A 19,106-nucleotide genomic window follows, 5' to 3' on the forward strand; every position below is an offset into this window, starting at 1 on the left:
ATAGTAGGCTATTAGTAATAATAGTTCAGTTTTTGGGTAGTCAAAAGTTACATGTGGATTTTCAACTGTATGGAGAGGGGCTGTGCTCCTAACCATCACGTTGTTCAAGGGTCAACATTTCCTTTCATGTATCTATAAAGTTATATGCAACAATTTGAACACCTATTTATTAAGTAACAGTTCATGCAGGGCATTCTACTAGATCCTGTTGAGACAAAGATACAGCTTCTCTCCTGCAGGGACTCACAATATAGCATAAAACTCAAAGAGGGAAATAATTGTAATACAAGAGGAGAAGTGTTATAACAGAGATATGAGCGAAGTGTAATGGTTACAAAGAAGGGAGTAATGGAGGTATGACACAGGAAGTTAAAGTGAGGAAAGGAATTAGGAGGGTTCAAACGGTCAGATTCTTTATAATGTCTCTATTCTGATACAGCTTTTCCCTATACCCCCTCCAATTTATAAAACCTGGAGCAGAAGTCATAGCAAATATCTTCTCAAGTGGTGATATATGAAAACCATAATTCTCTTGAGTCTTATGATCCTCCCTATCACTTGGCTTATCTCCACCTCACTCTGTGAAGACACTGAGCCTGGCTGCCTGCCTCAGCCCAGGCTTTTCTAAAACAAGCCCAGTCTTTCATTATCGGTCAGGCCTTTTTCCCTTCCACGCTGCCAGATGTGCTTTGCCTAATGCTGAGACTGGAGGACAATGACTTTTGATCCCTTTTAACACTCAAAGTATAATATTCCTCCTTCAAGAGGAACACTGTCCCAAGTGTTCTCATTACACTGGGTGGTTTTATGGATAATTACCTCTCTGATGCTTATCTTCTTCTCTCCCACTGATCTCTAACCAGGTGCCCCGCCCCAACCTGTGTTACAATCCAGGGTAGAGTTATTTTTTTCTCTATTTCCCCTACATCTTTGTTATGTGTCAGGAACATTTTAAACAAAACCTTTCTTTGGTGTTTGCATGGGTGTGTGTGTGGTGATTGGGGTTGATTTAAAGGAAAACAAAGGGTTTTGACAAACCATCGTTACCACTAATGAAGCCTACAAAGGATGCAACAGGAGGGAAGATATAGATATTATGTAACTGTGTACCTTTTTAATTTTGGAATTTTAAATATTTAACACCATTTCCATGTAGTTACATCATTGATCCTAGAAATTAGACACTCCCTCCTCCCCCCAAAAAACCCCACAATTTTTCTAAGAAGAACCTACTGAAATGGAACCAACAAAAAGAAAAAGTGTTGTCTGGTGTCTTGACTTTTAAAACAACTATTAAATGAAAGCAATTTTATAATTAAAATAATTTTCCTTTCAATCCAAAAGCTTACTTTATCAAATATTTATTGGCACCCACCCGAGAGCCTCAGCTCTGGTTGCAGATAGAATCCATCTTTGCCTTTTAGTAGTTTACTATCTATCCTTGGACAAATTATTTAGTTCTGTGTGCCTTAATGCCCTCATCTATAAAATGGATATAAACATTAGAATTATCTCACAGGTTTGTCATCAGACTTAAACAAGACAATGCATGTGTAGTGCTTAATATCAGACACCACATCAGTGCAATTACTCATAACCTTTATTTCCTTTCAGCACTGCGGTTAACGTCAAATATCTTAGAAGGGCATTGAAACAGCCTTAACGTGAAACTGACGAAATGAAATTCTACCCAAGTGCATCCTGTATCTCTACATAGGACCATAGAGAGACCGATAACCAAGGATTAGAACTTCAACAGGCATGGAGGCAAATCCCCTCCTACTTTTCATTCTCCAAGGTGCCTTACAGAATGCTGAAAATGAGCTCCTCAAATTTAAGTTAGGTGTCATCTTTCAAGACACTCCCCTTCCCCCAGGGAGCTATAGGCCTGGGTCTCCGCCTGCTCTGAGCTTCCATTCCCAGGTATCTCCCAAACGCCCGTGCTCTCGGGTTTATCCGGCCTTTCTCCAGCCTGGCTTCCCCTCCCTTGGGGCGGTTACCCCTAGCGCCCTTCACTGACAGCATCGTCGCAGCCCCAGCCGGGCCCCTCGCACCTCTGCGCCGGGGCTGGGCCGGGCCGCCCCACTGCGCATGCTCCTCGTCGCGCGGCGGGGTGGGGGGTGGGGTGTCCGGGCCGTAGGCGGGCGCCGGGCGCAGGGCGGCTCGGCTGGGGAGGCCTCAGTCTGACGCGGGCTACGCAGCGGCGGGACAGCGCTCAGCGGGGCGGCGGCGTCCTGGAGACCCCCGAGAGATGGAAGCGGCGGCGCCGGCGGCGGCCGAGGCGGCGGGACGCGAGGAGCTCGGTGGGTGCCGCGTGCGGGAAGGGGCGCGGGCCGACGTGGCGCGGGGCTGCGCGTCCGCGGGATTCCCCGAGGCGCCCGGCCTGCGCTTGGCCTGGGGCACCCGGGCGAGTGCTGGCGCCCCGGCGGCGGCGGCGGCCCCTGCCCCACGCGGGGGGTCCGGCCTAATGCGAGTTCAAGTTTCTTGTCTCTAGACAGAGAGCGACATCGGGTGTTGTTCTTGTTCTTGTTATTGTTTGTTTGTTTTGATTTTGTCGAGGCTCTTGGTATTGTGGGTCTGGCCCGAGTTTGCGTTTAAAACCCAGCACAGCAAACCTCCTGGGGGCTTTGGGAGGAGCTGAGACGTGGGAGGTGACTGACCTCGAATTCGGTCTACAAAGCGCGTCAAAACAGGCGTGTTTGTGTGTGTGTGGGTTCATTCATGTGTTCGAGGAAGAGGAGACGTGAGCCTTTGTAGATTGAAGAAAAGAGATTTCTATTTGGGCCCATCTGAGAATATTGCCCGAGAGCAGAGTTCCAAGAAGCATTGACACAGTGCTGTAACTTTAGGCAAATGAGGGAATGTTTATATGGGCAGGAGGACAAAGGAAAATGTAGTTGTGCATCCGCAGTGTTAGTTACGTACATTCAAGGAGTAACAGTTTTACATGGGGGGGGGGGGCAGTATACAGGTAACATTCTCCCGAGTCGTGGGAATGGGTCTGGAAGCAATTATCTTTACATTTTTATTAGGATGTAGAAAAAACAGGCACTGCCTTCTATAATCATTTATCTTTTTAATTTGAAGGTATACGTGTCCAGCTCTAGGGAAGGCCTTGGTTAGGAATTTGCTGTGTTCCCTGGGTTACTGATCAAGTCGGAGCAGCTGCTTGAGGCACCCTTTGCTTTCTCAGTGTGTGTGTTGGGGGTGTGGTGCTCTGTGTGTGTATGTCAGAAGCAAACCAGGAAATCCAAAACACTGTGTACAGGTTCCCCACTGTCCAAAGGAAAACAGAAGTAAGGATCAGGGTAGTAATGTTATTGCCCCCCCCCCCCAGTTATATGCATTGTATTTAGGAATATTTTAAATTTGATGCTAAATGATTAAAAAAGAAGTTGAGCTTTAAAGAAATAATTTATTATAGTAACTAATTGGTTGGCATTCCTGTATTAATGTGCAGGGCACTTCAATTTGATTTCTTTCAAGTCATAATACCGTGTTTCCCTGAAATAAGGCCTAGCCGGACAATCAGTTCTAAGGTGTCTTTTGGAGCAAAAATTAATCTAAGACCAGGTATTATATTATATTATACCCAGTCTTATATAAGGCTGGGTCTTATATTATAGTAAAATAAGACCAGGTCTTAGATTAATTTTTGCTCCAAAAGACACATTAGAGCTGATTGTCCCGTGAGGTCCTATTTTTGGGGAAACATGGTAATGGTAGAAGTAAACTCAGCACTTTATTGACTGTTTACTGTGGGTCACATAATATGCTAATAAGTTCTTTACATATGCATTGTCTCCTTTAATCCCCACAACAGTGGGGTGAGGTAGGTGCTATTTTTATCCCCCTTTTATAGATACAGTAATTTAAGCTCATCAATGGCAGAACTCAGATATGAACCCAGGTTTATCTGACTGTTTTAAATTCATTAATAGCCCACCTATGTGAGGATGTGGAGAAATGTGCATTCTCATGCATTGCTGATAAGAGCAGTACGATATAGTATTTACCCTTAAAAATGCACATATCCTTTGACCCAGTAATTCGACTTCTAGAAATATACCCCAAGAAAATAAGTTATGTAACAAATGCTTATATCAAGAGGTGTTCATTATGTTATTTTTAATAGAGAAAAGCTGGTAACTACCTAAATGTCCAGTTAAAGAAAATTGTCTAGGTAAATTATATTATGGCCATATATCCATCTACTGAATAGCCATTAACATTAATATGGGAAGATATTCACTATATACATTTTTATTAACTGAAAAAAGTTTATAAATTATTTTCATTTTTTAAAAGTTATGTCCATTCATGAATTCAACATACATTTATTGAGCTGCGCTTATGTGCCAGGCACTGTTTTAGGCACCTGGGACACATCCGCGATCAAAAGAGATCAAGATTCCTGCTCTCATGGAGCTTATGTTTATGTGTTAGACATGAAAGTGCAGATGTTGAGTAGAAAATTGGATTATATCTAAAGTTAGTGAGAGGTCTTGTCTGGGCATATAACTTCAGAAGTCATCAGCATATAGATAGTATTTAAAGCCATGGGACTAAATGAGAACGCTTGGTAATATGTGTTTATACTGTAAAATGTTATCAGTGTTAATTTCTGGGAGAAGAGGTAAGTTTCATTTCAAGAATATTGCTTATCTACATAATTTCCTGATTTTCTACAATGACCAAATATTTCATTTAAAAAGGAATGAAAGAAATTGTGTGTCTATGTGGAAAGCACTGGTAGCAATGTTAAGACACAGGTTTCCATAAGCTTTATAAATAGCTTAAGGTCTGCGTTTCATGTCATAGGCTTTGGGGACCTCTGGAAGGTTTCTTGTTATGCATATTTTCTCCACGTCAGAAATGAATAAAATCGTTGCAGTTCCCATCTTATATAGATAGTAGAGTTATATAGATTATAGAGTTAGGTGGCAATGTTATGTTATTTTTAAAAAAGAAACTATTTTTTACTTTCTTTTAGTATGTCCATTGCCAAAATATGAGTAAATGATTTCCTTTATTTTGTTATTATAAAAACAATGCAAGTTTATTACTTTCTTATTTTTTACATTTTCCAGAGAAAGACACAAAAAGATACTCAGGATCCTATTGTCCATCTATATCCTTGTTAACTTATTAACATTTTGATGTATTTCCTTTCATTTTTATTTAACTTTAAAGCATCATTGCACTCATAGTGTGATTATCCAGCTTTTTCAGCATGCGACACACTATTTCCTGTCTACTCAGACTTCAAAACCATATTTTAATGTTAATGTAATACTTTATAAAGTAGATGTGCTGCAGTTAATTTAGCAATTTCCTAATTGTTGCACATTTAGGTTGTTTCCAAATTTTCAACATAAACAATATTTCAATTAACGTCTTTGTGAAGAAATCCTTTTCTCTATACACTAGCTTATCAGAAGTGGAATTACTAGGTGAAAAGGATAAACGTTTTGAAGATTTCAATACATATTGCTAAATTAATGTGATTTTTCTTTAGTCTGACTAAAAACTGGAAATTTAGGTTGATTGTAGGTTAGGAAATTGAGGTTGAAATAATTGGGCAATATAAGCACTGCCTAATTTAAGAATGTCCCAGTTGTGTGCCCCATTAATATATACATATAGTGTATAATGTATGGTGTATAATATTGACTGAAACTATTGTTTATTCATCTATGGTTTTTCCATTTGTAAATAGAAAAAATAGGCGTAGGTATTTTGATACCCATTACTTAATCGTGTTTTATTTTATAAAGCATTGTTAATTCTTACCTTTAGTAATCACATAGTGTTTTTCAGAGCTTCCCAATTCAGCACTTTGTCAAAAATTACAGCAAGACATTGTCAAATAATAGACTTTGGTATAATGTAAATTGGATTTTGTAATTTTAATTACTTTATGTGAGTGTTCTGATTTTATTTCATATGTTTTGCTTGTTAAAGCTTTAACCATGTTAGGTTTTTAAGCATTTGTCTCCTCCACTAGTCTCTATTTCCTTCTGGATGGCATAACATATTTTGCTTGTCTTTGCATACTCAGTGTTATAGTACAGTTTATATCTCATAAATGCTCAGAGTTATTAATTATTAGTAAATTTCTTGTCAAAGATTTACATTTAAAAATCCTATGCAGTATGATTTACTTCTAATGTATCATTATACAGGAAGGGGAACAAAACTAGTAGTTATTGATTACTTTGTGCCAAGGGCTAGACTGTATGCTTTATATACATTATTTCATTTCATTATCACAAAACCATTGTGAGGTAGAAGTTATTACTCTCATTTTACACATGAAGAGCTAGGCCCAGAGGAATCCTGGTTGAAATATAAATCAGATTATGTCACACCTCTGCACGAAACTCTACTGCTGTGTTGTCTAGTATGGTAGACTTTACCCATGTGTGCATTTGAAATGTGGTTTGTCCAAATTAAAATATACTGTAAGTGTAAAATACACACTGGATTTCCAAGACTAAGTATAGAAAATAGAATGTAAAATATCTTAATCTTTAATGTTGATTATATGTTGAAATGATAATATTTTAGTTATATTGGGTTACATAAAATATATTAATATTAATTTCACCAGTTGCCTTTTTCTTTTTTAAAAAAACAATGTGGTTATAAGAAAATTTTAAATTACCTTTGTGGCTCACATTATATTTCTATTGGTCATCACTGCTGTAGTGGTTTTCATGTCCCACGGAATAGTCCACAAGACTGTATGTCATGTCTCTTCTGTTGCTCTCTGATCTCCTCTCCTAGTGCCCTCCCCCTTGCTCACTCCTCTCTAGCTCCTCTGGCCTCCCTCCTTCCTACTTACAACCACCAGGCTCATATCTATATCCTCAGAACTGTTGCCTTTGTTCTTCCCTCTGCCTGATTGCTCTTCCCCAAGAGCACATAGCCACATTGTTCACCGTCACCCCTCCTTCAGGTCTTCTTTAATATCCACTTTCTCAATGAGGTCTACTTTAGCTATCCTATCTAAAATTATCTGCTCTCTCTTCCGTTTCTTATTTTTCTCCTTAGAACTTAACACTAACATGCTCTCTATTTTGCTTACCGTTTTTGTTGTCTTTCTCCACTAGAATTTAAGCTCCACGAGGACAGGAATTTTTGTTAGTTTCAGTAATTGCTTTATTCCCAGCATCTAATAGTACCTGACTCATATTGGGCCTCCACTAATATTTGTGAAACTGAATTGAAAATGATTGCAACCTCTTGTATTGAACACATTCAATCAGGAGGCATAAGACCTTCTGTGAGGAGGGGCTATTGTCAGTAGATACTGGTGAGGGCAATGACAGTCCTTCAGTAGAGGCTCTTGAGAAGGGCCAGAAACCAGTACAATTTCTGGGAGGAGTTGTGCCTCTGCATTAGCTCCTGTAGTGTGCACTGCCTGCAAAGCTGGTGTGCATAAAAGCCACTGTAGTCCTTTTGTCACCATGCTCACTAGCAAATCAACAGGTAAGCCATCAGAATCTGTTGTGCCAGGAAAAGCAACTCCTGTGTCTTAGTCGGCTCCGGCTCTTTAACAAAATACTGTAAACTGAGTGGCTTAAACAGCAAACATTTATTTCTCACAGTACTGAAGGTGGGGAAGTCCAAGATCAAATGCCCGCTGGTTGAATTCCTGAGAACCCTCTTTCTGGTTTGCGCGTGGTTATCCTCTTGCTGTGTCCTCATGTGGTGGAGAGAGCGCGCGCTATACTCTTCTTATAAGAACACTAATCCTATCATGGGGTTCCACCTTCGGACTTTATCTAAACCTAATTACCTCACAAAGGCCTCACCTTCTCATACTGTCACATGGGGGTGCAGCGTTTTCAATGTATGAATTTTGGGGGACAGAAACATTCCTTCCATAACGTCCTGCTAACCCACTTCCATATACACATCTTTCTGGTTTTCTACAATGGAGAGGTTCCAGGAGAGAAGATAAACACTAATTCTTCACCCCATGTCTCTCTGACAGGGAGTGAGCACTCAGAGGGCGGAGCAAGGGGAAGAGTAGTAGGAGATGAGGTCAGAGAGGTCACAGTGACATGACAGTGTGAAATACCCAGGGGAAGGATATGGGTGGTGGTGATGGGTGCCGCCTTCCTTGCACATGAGCTAGAAACTGCTCACAGGAAAGGGATTGTGGTTCTGGGCACCACTGATTTGAAAACTTTAATCGTTTGCCTACAATTTTAGATGTCTGTTGTACCAAACTCAGTGGAGGCTTTGATAATTTCCTTTCAGTTACATTGGCCAGCTTTCTTCTTGAATTTAAAATATTAGTAGATCCCCAGTATTCTGTCTTCCGCTCTCTTCTGCTCCATACAGTCTCTCAGTGACCTCATCTTGCCGTTTGGCTCCAGTTATTTATTACCTACATTCTGATACAATTCTCAAATCTTTATGTTTAACCCAGAATTCTTTTTGTCTCTCCAGATCGTTTTTCTAACTGCTCATTCAGTATAAGCTCAAATTACGTGATTTAAAAATTGAGCTTATATTTTCTCCTTAACAGCTGCTTTTTCTTTTATGCATTTATTTATTCGTGTGTTGAGCATCTACCATGTTTCAAATACTGAGGACACATTAGTAGACAAGTCAGACATCATTTCTGTCACTTAGTAGAGAATGCAGACATGTAAAATGGACCTTTACAATCCAATGTCTAAACAGAGGTCAGGTCTGGAAGTTGTAATTCACAGCACTGAGTACAGGGAAAGAATCTGAACATTAGCAAGAGCAAGAGGGGGTTAGCCTTGGCAAAATATAGCTTCTGGAGGAGGAGATAAAGAGAGCATTGGAAATGCCAGATCCCTGGAAGTGTTGAGAAAGAAGAAAGTAATGGGGGTGGGGAAGATTGAAGGTCCTGCGGAAATGAAAGAGAACCAGAAGACATGCCAGTTACTCCCTATAGCCCCTAATAACTCAATGTCATCGATTAAACAAACTGAATTTCAGTATGCTGACAGAGAGGAACTCTCGAACTAGGATCACTGTCCGTGAAATGCCTAACAATAGGAAAAATCATAAATAAAGGGGTCCAAGAGAATATCTTAAAATGAAAATTTAATAGAGTCATTGAATTTTGAAGAAGAATTTAAATGAGGTAAGAAAGGCATCAAACGGGTCAGAGAGAAACTGATTTAAAAGGCAAAGAAGATCCAACATGTAATTGGAATCTCTAAAGGAGAAAAAATATTTGAATTGGTTGCTTGAGTTCTTTAAAGCTATAATACAAGAAAAATTCCCATAAATAACAAAATCTAAATGTACACACTGTATCTCTGGGAAAATTAATTCAGAACACTCAACCCTAAATATATCGTAGTAACACCATTAGACTTTAAAGACAGAGAGAAAATCTCCAGGACCTCGTGCAAAAAGGACAAATGACAATGACTGTGAAAATCAGTCTGGCATCAGACTGCTCAAAAGTGGCATACAAAGCAAGACAAGAGGGGAGCAGCATTCACTTTCATGAAACTCAAGAATAGAAAGTGTGAGCTAAAGATGATATATCAAGGTTATAGAAAAATGGATTAAAACATGCAAAAACTCAGAGAATACTGTGCCCGTAAGCCCTTCCTGAGAAAGTGACTAGAGCAGTGGTTCTCAAAGTGTGGTCCCCAGATCAGCAACATGAGAATCACCTGGGAACTTGTTAGAAATGCGTATTTTCTCAGGCGCGCCCCAGACCTGCGGAATCAGAGGACATCAGTCTGTGCTTTAGCAAGGCCTGCAGGTCATTCTAATGAACATCCGACAAGAGAACGGACTTCTTCCAGTCAGAGGATGATGGAGGAAACTTTGGCAGAGGACTCTAGCAAGCATTTAATGTGATGATTAGAGATACAAATCTAAGACATGAGTGGGTACATGTTTGGAATAACAGTATATAAAGCATCATATATGTTGCCAAAGTAGAAAGAATACAGCTAAAAAAAAAAAAAGTGAAAGAAGGGGCAGGGAAAAGACAAAAGTGGAATAAGACCATTAATTGCTGTGTCGGTGATAGGTGGTTCATGGATACCATTTAAAACTGACAAGAGAGTAAAATATTAAGAAAAAAGATTAAGGACATCATAAAAAATGTAGCGGCAAGGGTAACCAATAGAATAATTCAACTAAGTGCAGTACATGATCCTGTGCTGAAAAGAAATTGCTTAGAGAACTTTATTGGAACAACTGATGAAATTGGATTATGGAATGTAGATGAAAGAAAAGTATTGCATCAATATTAAACTATCTGAACTTGATAACTGTAATGTGAATATTAAAAAAATATTCTTGTACTTCAGACTTTACTAATACATATCAATCATCTCAATAAATTTGAATTTAATGAATTTTACTATAACAAGAGAGACAATGATGACTAGTGTCTTTCTCCCTGAAAGAAAAATCATGCTAAAAAATTGCTAGACATTAGAGAAGTTTTTATTACGTTCTTTTTTTTGTTTTTTGTTTTTTTTAGATTTTATTGGGGAAGGGGAACAGGACTTTTATTGGGGAACAGTGTGTACTTCCAGGCCTTTTTTTCCAAGTCAAGTTGTTGTCCTTTCAATCTTAGTTGTGGAGGGCGCAGCTCAGCTCCAGGTCCAGTTGCTGTTTTCTAGTTGCAGGGGGCACAGCCCACCATCCCTTGCAGGAGTCGAACCGGGAACCTTGTGGTTGAGAGGATGCGCTCCAACCAACTGAGCCATCCGGGAGCTCAGCGGCAGCTTAGCTCAAGGTGCCATGTTCAATCTTAGTTGCAGGGGGCGCTGCCCACCATCCCTTGCGGGACTCGAGGAATTGAACTGGCAACCTTGTGGTTGAGAGCCCACTGGCCCATGTGGGAATCGAACCGGCAGCCTTCGGAGTTAGGAGCACGGAGCTAACCGCCTGAGCTACCGGGCTGGTCCTAGAGAAGTTTTTGATACTAAAATTTTTAAAATTGGAATGGCTTTATAATTTTCTTCAAGTATTTAAACATCTGATTATGTATGTAGTATGATTTGAAGCTAACAAGATAAAAATTCCTTTGATTATTTCTTCATATTTCTCATCCCGTAATTTTATGAAAATGTACTGTAAACTCATGTAGGCAAAACAGAAAGGTTTGCATTGATACTTACACTTTTCTCTTTACACTGTTTAGTCCAAACAAAATATCCAGAAAATAAGTCTAGTTGTTTCTTTTTAAATACATTAATACTCGGGGTAATAATATGAATTAATTTGGGGGGAAGTATAATAGTAAAGATGACTACAAGTAATATGTCCTGCATTAAAAAAAAAATCATGTATGTCAGTTTTAACCCGATTTTTAAAATGATAATGAAGCACTTGGTTTTTTTCTTTTTAAAGATATGGATGTGATGAGGCCCTTAATAAATGAGCAGAATTTTGATGGCACATCAGATGAAGAACATGAGCAGGAGCGCCTGCCTGTTCAGAAGCATTACCAGCTTGATGATCAAGAGGGGATTTCGTAAGTGTCACAATTTATATGTCTCCTTTTCATTCAGTATATATTTTGTAATCATCTTTTATAGGCAAGACACTTTACTAGATACTGCAGAAGACACAAAGGTGAATAAAACATAGTTCCCACCCTCACGGTGTTTATAGTCTATTGGAGAAAGAAGAAATACATCTAAATTAGAGAGCAGTGTATTGGAATTACTACAGCCATGACACCTGTCAAATGTTGTGGTTCTTGAAGGGAGATCTGATGAAGAGGGATAGAAATTTTAAAGGAAGTGACTTCTGAAATGGTTAGGAGTTAGACGGTGGGAGGTAGGTAACAAACCCTTCTTTATGCTGAATGAATGGTAAGAAACAAGGTCATGATGCTAGGAAAGCAGTGAAACTTTAAAATCTTTTTTCTTTTGTCATCATTAATAGCTTTAAATAAGTTCTTATTCTAATAGTAATTTAATGCTTAAGCAAAGTAAAATTTTAATTGATCAGAAAAGAATAGCATTAACTGAAAAAAATTTTAAGCAAGCATTTTGGTTTCATAAGTTTAAAATGTATGCTGTTCTTTCTAATTTATTTCTTCTTGGTCAAGAGACTTCATTCAAATGTCTCTTGGAAACTTTTCTTAGAGAGTTCATGGTGTCCAGAAGTTAATTAATATTTATCTTGCCTGATCTTATACATAATTTTAAAATGGGTATTTTTTTCTTTTAATTAGCTTCCTCTTAGTTTAATCATAGATCAAAGATCAAATATTTTTAGTACCATGATTACGTACAGTGTCAGTAAATTTCTGTCTTATCAGCCTAGCCGTATGTAATCTTCAACAGTGTTCTGAATATTATAGCAGCAAAGAATCTTATGATAAAATTGCCTTTTCTGTATTACTTTAAGATGTACAAAAATACTTTTACTTAAATACCTCATTTAATCTCCATCATAACCCTGTTATTCCACTTTTAAGTGGCAAAGAGGGGCTTTAACCAAATATGACTTCTGGCCCGTTTAACTTCTTCTGGTTGAATGCAAATGTTATTTGATTCCTTGCCTACATTAATTTTCAGTTTTCTTCTAATGCTAAAACCATGATCATGTGATTTTAATAGCTTTTGTTCTAAATGTTTAAATCTTACAACTTTTACTTTTCAGATTTGTACAAACTCTTATGCATCTTCTTAAAGGAAATATTGGAACTGGCCTTTTGGGACTTCCACTGGCAATAAAAAATGCAGGCATAGTGGTAAGACTTGTTGTAATCTCTAGTTAAGATACAGTTATCAGTCTTAATTTATAGCACAAATTTCCACAAGTTAACATCTGGCCTAGTCAAATAAAACATGGACAGATGACAGTTAGGCAATAATTTAATCATTATACTAATAAAGTTATATGAACTATAATATTTAACAAAAATGAGAATTAATTACTCTTTTCATTTCTACTTAATTACTAATTCATATTATTTGACAGAAAGATCCTAAAACAGTATTGGGTTTTCCAGATATAGTTATATCTTATTATTCTTTTGGATTTTCAGGGAGTTAGGCAGTGTGCTCATATCAACAAACATCTGTAGAGCAGATCATTTTTGTTGGTGAAATTGTGTAGTTTTTTAGATTCAGAATAAGATATGTAGTTTTCAGATTTAAAGAGCAATAGTTAGGAAAAGGAATAACAATATCTTTTGAAAACATATTTAAAGTATTATTAGAACTAATGACTGCAGTTACAGAGACTCTTGATAGGGAGAATTCACTTATAAAGTAATAAATTATATTTAACCTTTTTCTAATTGGCTAGTTTTCTAAAAACTATTTTAACTATCATCTTTCTCTGCATTTGACTTTGTTCACCCTAATTTAGAGAAACTTAAAATGTTCTTATTATAAAAATAAACTTCGGCAATATTTTGTCTATATCTCTATAATCCAAACATCACTTTAATTTTAGTAATAAATACTTGAAAATTTTTTATGTGTCACTTTTAAATAATTATTTTCTAGGTACAGTTCCTCCTCACACATAGTAAGTGCTTAAAAAACAATCTATAGAAATGGATTGCCCACAAATCCATATTGCTACAGTACTTTTTCAGTCATTTAGATAATGACTCATACTTGCATATCATTATTTTGGTGGGGCACTAATAGTGGTAGACTGCCATCTCATGTTAAATATGATCTGTATTCTATCCTACTTTGTTGCATATCTGTACTCTATATTCATAGGTTTAGATAGCCAGGTTGATAATGTGGAATCATATGTGGTTGTCTTAAGTATTACTGAAGTTCTTTATCAAGTTTATTAGCTTTCTCTTATGCAAATGACTTTAATTATTCTGTCCAGCAAATATTTATTCTTTGCAAATGAGTGGCTTGTTGTTTCATTGCTTAAAAGGCAACTTAATTTTTGTTAACCTTTAACATTTAAACCTTATAATTATTCCCCCTACAGCTTGGACCAATCAGCCTTGTGTTTATAGGAATTATTTCTGTTCATTGTATGCACATTTTGGTACGTTGCAGTCACTTTCTATGTCAGAGGTAAATGTGGATTCATTAAGTCTATTTAATTTATTTTAAAGCTGTGTAGTTATTTAAAGCATCAGATAGTTATATTTCTACTGTGTTTTGCAACTAGCAACTATATTTTTCTGTAATCTATATAGACAAGTTTAAGGTAATAAATACAGAAAAAAGAAGCATTTCACATGATTGAAATCTGGTCAGAATATATTTACTTCTTTTAAAATATAGCCTTATTAGTGAAATCTGGTCAGAATATATTTACTTCTTTTGAAATATTTTTTTATTTGTGCAATACAATACAATAGTTTCTTTTATTTAGTGTAAATGAAAAATATCAGGAAAGATGGGGAAATGGAGGCAGCAGTACTGCTTTTAGTTACAGTGTAATGGTTTTCAATTTATTAGTAATTTTGGGATATAAAGATTTTGAAGCTCTTTGCTGATATATGGCTTGGTAGATAGTCAATAAAATAATATTCTTGTTTCTTTATATTTGTATCATGAAATGCTTCTGCTGGACAATGGACCAACTTTTTAGAAAATAAATATGCCTGTTCTAGTAAATTAATATTCTCATGTTAACACTGTTGTTAAATTTCTTAACACTGGGCAAGTCATTAGTGATCTTTAAATAACAATGTATATGTGAAAAAAAATGGGAGAGAGGACATGGGGAAATAATACCTACCTCATGGGGCTACTTTAAGGATCAAATAGCATAGTTTCTGGGAAAATATATTGTAAAGCCCTGTGTAGATCTATTAAATAATGCTGTTCTAAGAATGGAATAATAGAGGCATGAACAATGTAGTTGATGTTTTTAGGTAATTGAAATATTAAAATCAGGAAGCACAAATATTATGTTACATTAATTCTACAAATATATAAATTTTAACAGTAGATAACAACTAATCTATTACTTATAAGGACAGATACAAAATTTTTAAATTTCATGAGACATACTTTAGGAGTATGCAGATCTTGAAATTTCAAAAAGTCCTCTGTCAGAGCTAGCCCTGTATTCATTAATTTGCATTCATTTGGTATTCTTATCAAGGGAAGGATTTATGGACCAACTCAAATGTATTTTCATTTACATGTATGTCATTAAATTACAGGTTTAAAAAGTCAACATTAGGTTATAGTGACACTGTGAGTTTTGCTATGGAAGTAAGTCCTTGGAGTTGTCTTCAGAAGCAAGCAGCATGGGGACGGTAAGTACTTTCTATGTTATTAATATCTGATTATTGAAATTGCATTGAATTTTACGTATTTTAATCTAACAAGATACATGAATAGAGCATGATAAAGTTGGGGGAACAAACATGATCTTTAGAGTTAGACTTGAGTTCAGATCTCAGCTCCACCATTTTTCAGTTTTGTGACCTGGGTCAAATTATCTTTTTTGTTGTTATTGTTGGTTTTCTCACTATCAAATGAGTTTATAATAATACTTACTTCACAGGATTATTTTGTAGTAGTTTAAATAAAATGACATGTACAAAGCACCTGGGTAACCTATAATCGTGTTCAATAGTTTTTTAAGTAAAGGAAAAAAAGCAAGAAAAATGGTGCAATCTCATCATTTCAAGTAAAATCGTGCTGCTTAGCTACCTGATCATAAGACATCTGAAGTATGTACTTTAGCATATTCTTATTTTATTATCTTATTGTTTAAATGTAACCATCATTGGTGGACATGGCTAACCAAAGTCAGATGAATACAGGACTGGAAAAATAAGCATAGGTAGTCAACAAAATGCTGAGTATACTACAGTGCAGTGGAAATTAGAAGAAAAAGAACAGCGTTAATGGCATGGTTTTATGGTTAACTATGGCCTTTCTGGGGATTTTCCAGAATTTAGATTTGTTTATCTGCTGCTCAGAGTTCCTGATATACTGAGTAGGAAAAGGAAGAAAACAGCCTAATGCCCTAGGGATTTGTCCCCAGAACTGTATCTTCTTCCTTATTTTGCCCTAGTCTAGAGGCAGCCTTGTCAGTTTTTTCTATCAAGAAGAATGGCTTTCAGATAGAAGTGACTGGAATGATTGTTGGTGGGGTACTAAAATCAAAGTTGAATTAAGAGATTTTAAGGGTATACTTCAGTGGAATTCATCAGAGAGAAGAAACTTGAATTCATTTCAGGGTACCAAGATTACTTACGAATGAGGTCCCCGAAGAAGCATGGAGAACTGTGGAGTTGTGGCAAGAATGAAAATAGGCAACGGCTGTTTTAGTTTCATATGGCAGAAGGAGGGTCTATAGATCTGTAGACCAGATTATTTGACAGCCTGACATCAATGGTCAAACAAGAGACTATAATGAGTTAGTAAGTGCATGCTGTTGTATTCACTCATTGTTCCCAGAACAAAATTGAGAAGTATGGGCTGTATGTTAATAACATGTAGGCCAGGGGTGTCCAAACTTTTTTCAACATTTTTCACAAGGGCCATATGCGGTAAAATACATAAATAGCTGGGCCACTCACTCGAGGTGAAGTACGTATTGCCTCACCTGGTTTATTTAAGTAAACTAAATATATTTTTGGAATTTGCTGCGGGCCAATTAAAAATGGATTGCGGGCCACAGTTGGCCCGCGGGCCGCAGTTTGGACACCCCTGATGTAGGCAAATGTGTAACTTGACTGCCAAACCCAAATAATGCTGATTTGACCGAGGCTATCCCTTCCCTACTCCTGTACACCATTTTTTATGTAATTGGAATTTTCTAGAGTATCTCATTAAAAAAATGACAGAGCTAAGCTACTGAAGAGGTCTCTGGTATGATTTAGGGCCATGCCCCTAGTCCGCTCCAGTTCCATATTCTTACTAGTGATTTGGATAATAGTATGCTCATCATGTTTGCAAATGACATGAAGCTGGGAGGACTGGGAAATATGCTGTGTTGAGCTGATAAAGATCCTGAGAAGTAGGAGAGATGTGATTAATCTAAAAGAAGAAATATTTTCGTGAAATCATTTTATAAGCAGATACTCAAACTATTGAATTTCAGAAATAAATGATGGGGAAATTTTGGTCTTTTAACTTAATGGGACATTCTTTTGCTCAATAATAATTCTAATGACATCTAGTGATCATAAATATGTGATTTTTGTAGAAAATAAATATTTTAAGTCTATTTCTTATTTTAAGGAAGTGAAAAGAATATATACTGTCATATATTATAAAATGTTTTAAGTAGTTAAAAGTATATAATTGACATTTCATCAACTTCATGATACTTATTTGTGGGTACCTTTTTTCAGGAGTGTGGTTGACTTTTTTCTGGTGATAACACAGCTGGGATTCTGTAGTGTTTATATTGTCTTCTTAGCTGAAAATGTGAAACAAGTAAGTATTTTTCTCTAATTATTGAAATCGTTTTCTTCCAGTGTCATAATTATAGCACCATATTTCTTTTGGGTAAGCCATAGTTGAATATGCTGACATGTTTCTTTCGTGTATCGTGTTCCTTTGTAGATTTTCTTTTAATCTTCCTTTTTTGGCAAGTTGGATTTCTGCTATTGTTGATTTTACTTTTCTTGTCATTACATCAATAATGGTGGTTCTTTCATATCAGAACAGGACATAATTTACTGATTATTAGCTACTTGAAATTTAGATACACAGATGTTTGGGAACATATTTTTTACATTGATGTTTTATAAAGATGTATGTAAGGCTTTAGCCAGAGCCTAAAAAGTGAAGTAAAAAAGTAGACATTGCTAAAATCCAATAATTATTGCTATTGTCTAAGAAGATACTATATCCAGAAATGTACAGTGTTCTGTAATTCTCTTCATATTTAAAGGTTCACTTTAAGAGGAAGTGGTTTGCAGCCTTGGTAGAGACTATCAAGTTAAACAAAGATGCAAAGCACTGAAATAAAAAAAAAAAAGCCCCTCTGTCAAAACAATGCCAAAGTACACTGCTTTATGTGCTTTAACTGTTAGTTTGCCTTTACTATTCCTACATTACTCCCAGCTCTTTAATCATGATTTTAATTAATAACATTTGTTGTCCACCTGTGCATGGTATGCTAGTAGACATGCATAGTGATATATAGTAGTCGTCATGTGGGTATTTTAATGCAAAATTATGATGTGAAAAAGGTTTTCTACAGAATCCATATGTATACATATATTTGACTCACTTTTGTAGCTATAAACTATACTTCATTTTATATTTAGACCAAGAATTGGCAATTTTTTTCTGTGAAGGGCCAGATAATATTTTCAGTGTTGCAGGCCATATGGTCTCTGTCTCAACTCAGCCATAGACAACAATATATAAACAAATAGATATGGCTGTATTCCAATAGAACTTTATTTGCAAAAATAGGCCAGATTTGGTCTGTGGGCCATAGTTTGCTAAAGCCACCAGCTTAGATTTTTGATGGTGGAAAGGCTCAATGAGTCAAACCCCTTTTCATAAATAAGAGAGTTGATGCTTTCCTTAACATTATTCATAGATGATGTGCTTTTGATTTTGCAAGTATTTAATTCCACAAATTGCGTATTCCTAGGAGTAGTAACTCAGTTAAGAGGCTATTTATTGTCAAGAACAGATAAGACATAACATTGTATGTCAGTCATTTACATAGAATACCATGGAAATGATGCCTTTCCAGGTTTGTGCAGCATGGTAGTACTGTATCTTTCCTATTATCACCTAACAGAGCCACCAACAACTTTGATTGGAATTTATGAATAATGAATAATGCTAATACTGCCTTATAATCTTATATTTATAAGCTGGGACATACTTAATCTTTACAACTCTGTAATGTAAGTACTATGCTCATTTTATGAGTGAGGAAACTGAGTCTCACAAAGCATGAGCATTGTGCCTTAAATCACATAAATTAGGCTGAAATCTAAGTCTCTGACACAGCTCCCACCCAGCATAGTAACTGTTCATCACTGAACAGGAGATTGTCTAATTTTAGGGGTGTGTGTGTATGGGTGTGTGTGACAAAGAGTATATAAAATGTGTAAAATGCCTATAAGCTTAGGTTTGGTGACTTTCTCCTGTAAAATATTATCAGTTGCTTCCAGAGTTAAATGAAGAATTTAACTCATTTGCACA

General features: G+C 36.6%; 1 protein-coding gene across 1 annotated transcript in view; it reads left to right on the plus strand.

The window, feature by feature from the left end:
• Nucleotides 1–2,108: 2,108 nt before the first annotated feature.
• Nucleotides 2,109–19,106, plus strand: part of SLC36A4 (solute carrier family 36 member 4) — a 44,642-nt gene continuing 27,644 nt past the window's right edge. The window contains exons 1-6 of the mRNA XM_074335612.1: nucleotides 2,109–2,303; nucleotides 11,377–11,500; nucleotides 12,640–12,730; nucleotides 13,945–14,033; nucleotides 15,137–15,232; nucleotides 17,285–17,369. Coding sequence (XP_074191713.1) covers nucleotides 2,252–2,303; nucleotides 11,377–11,500; nucleotides 12,640–12,730; nucleotides 13,945–14,033; nucleotides 15,137–15,232; nucleotides 17,285–17,369 — 537 coding nt within the window. The 5' untranslated portion in view covers nucleotides 2,109–2,251. The remainder of the gene's footprint in view (nucleotides 2,304–11,376; nucleotides 11,501–12,639; nucleotides 12,731–13,944; nucleotides 14,034–15,136; nucleotides 15,233–17,284; nucleotides 17,370–19,106) is intronic.

Source organism: Rhinolophus sinicus, linkage group LG06 (assembly GCF_036562045.2).
Source record: "Rhinolophus sinicus isolate RSC01 linkage group LG06, ASM3656204v1, whole genome shotgun sequence".
Classification (NCBI taxonomy): domain Eukaryota; kingdom Metazoa; phylum Chordata; class Mammalia; order Chiroptera; family Rhinolophidae; genus Rhinolophus; species Rhinolophus sinicus.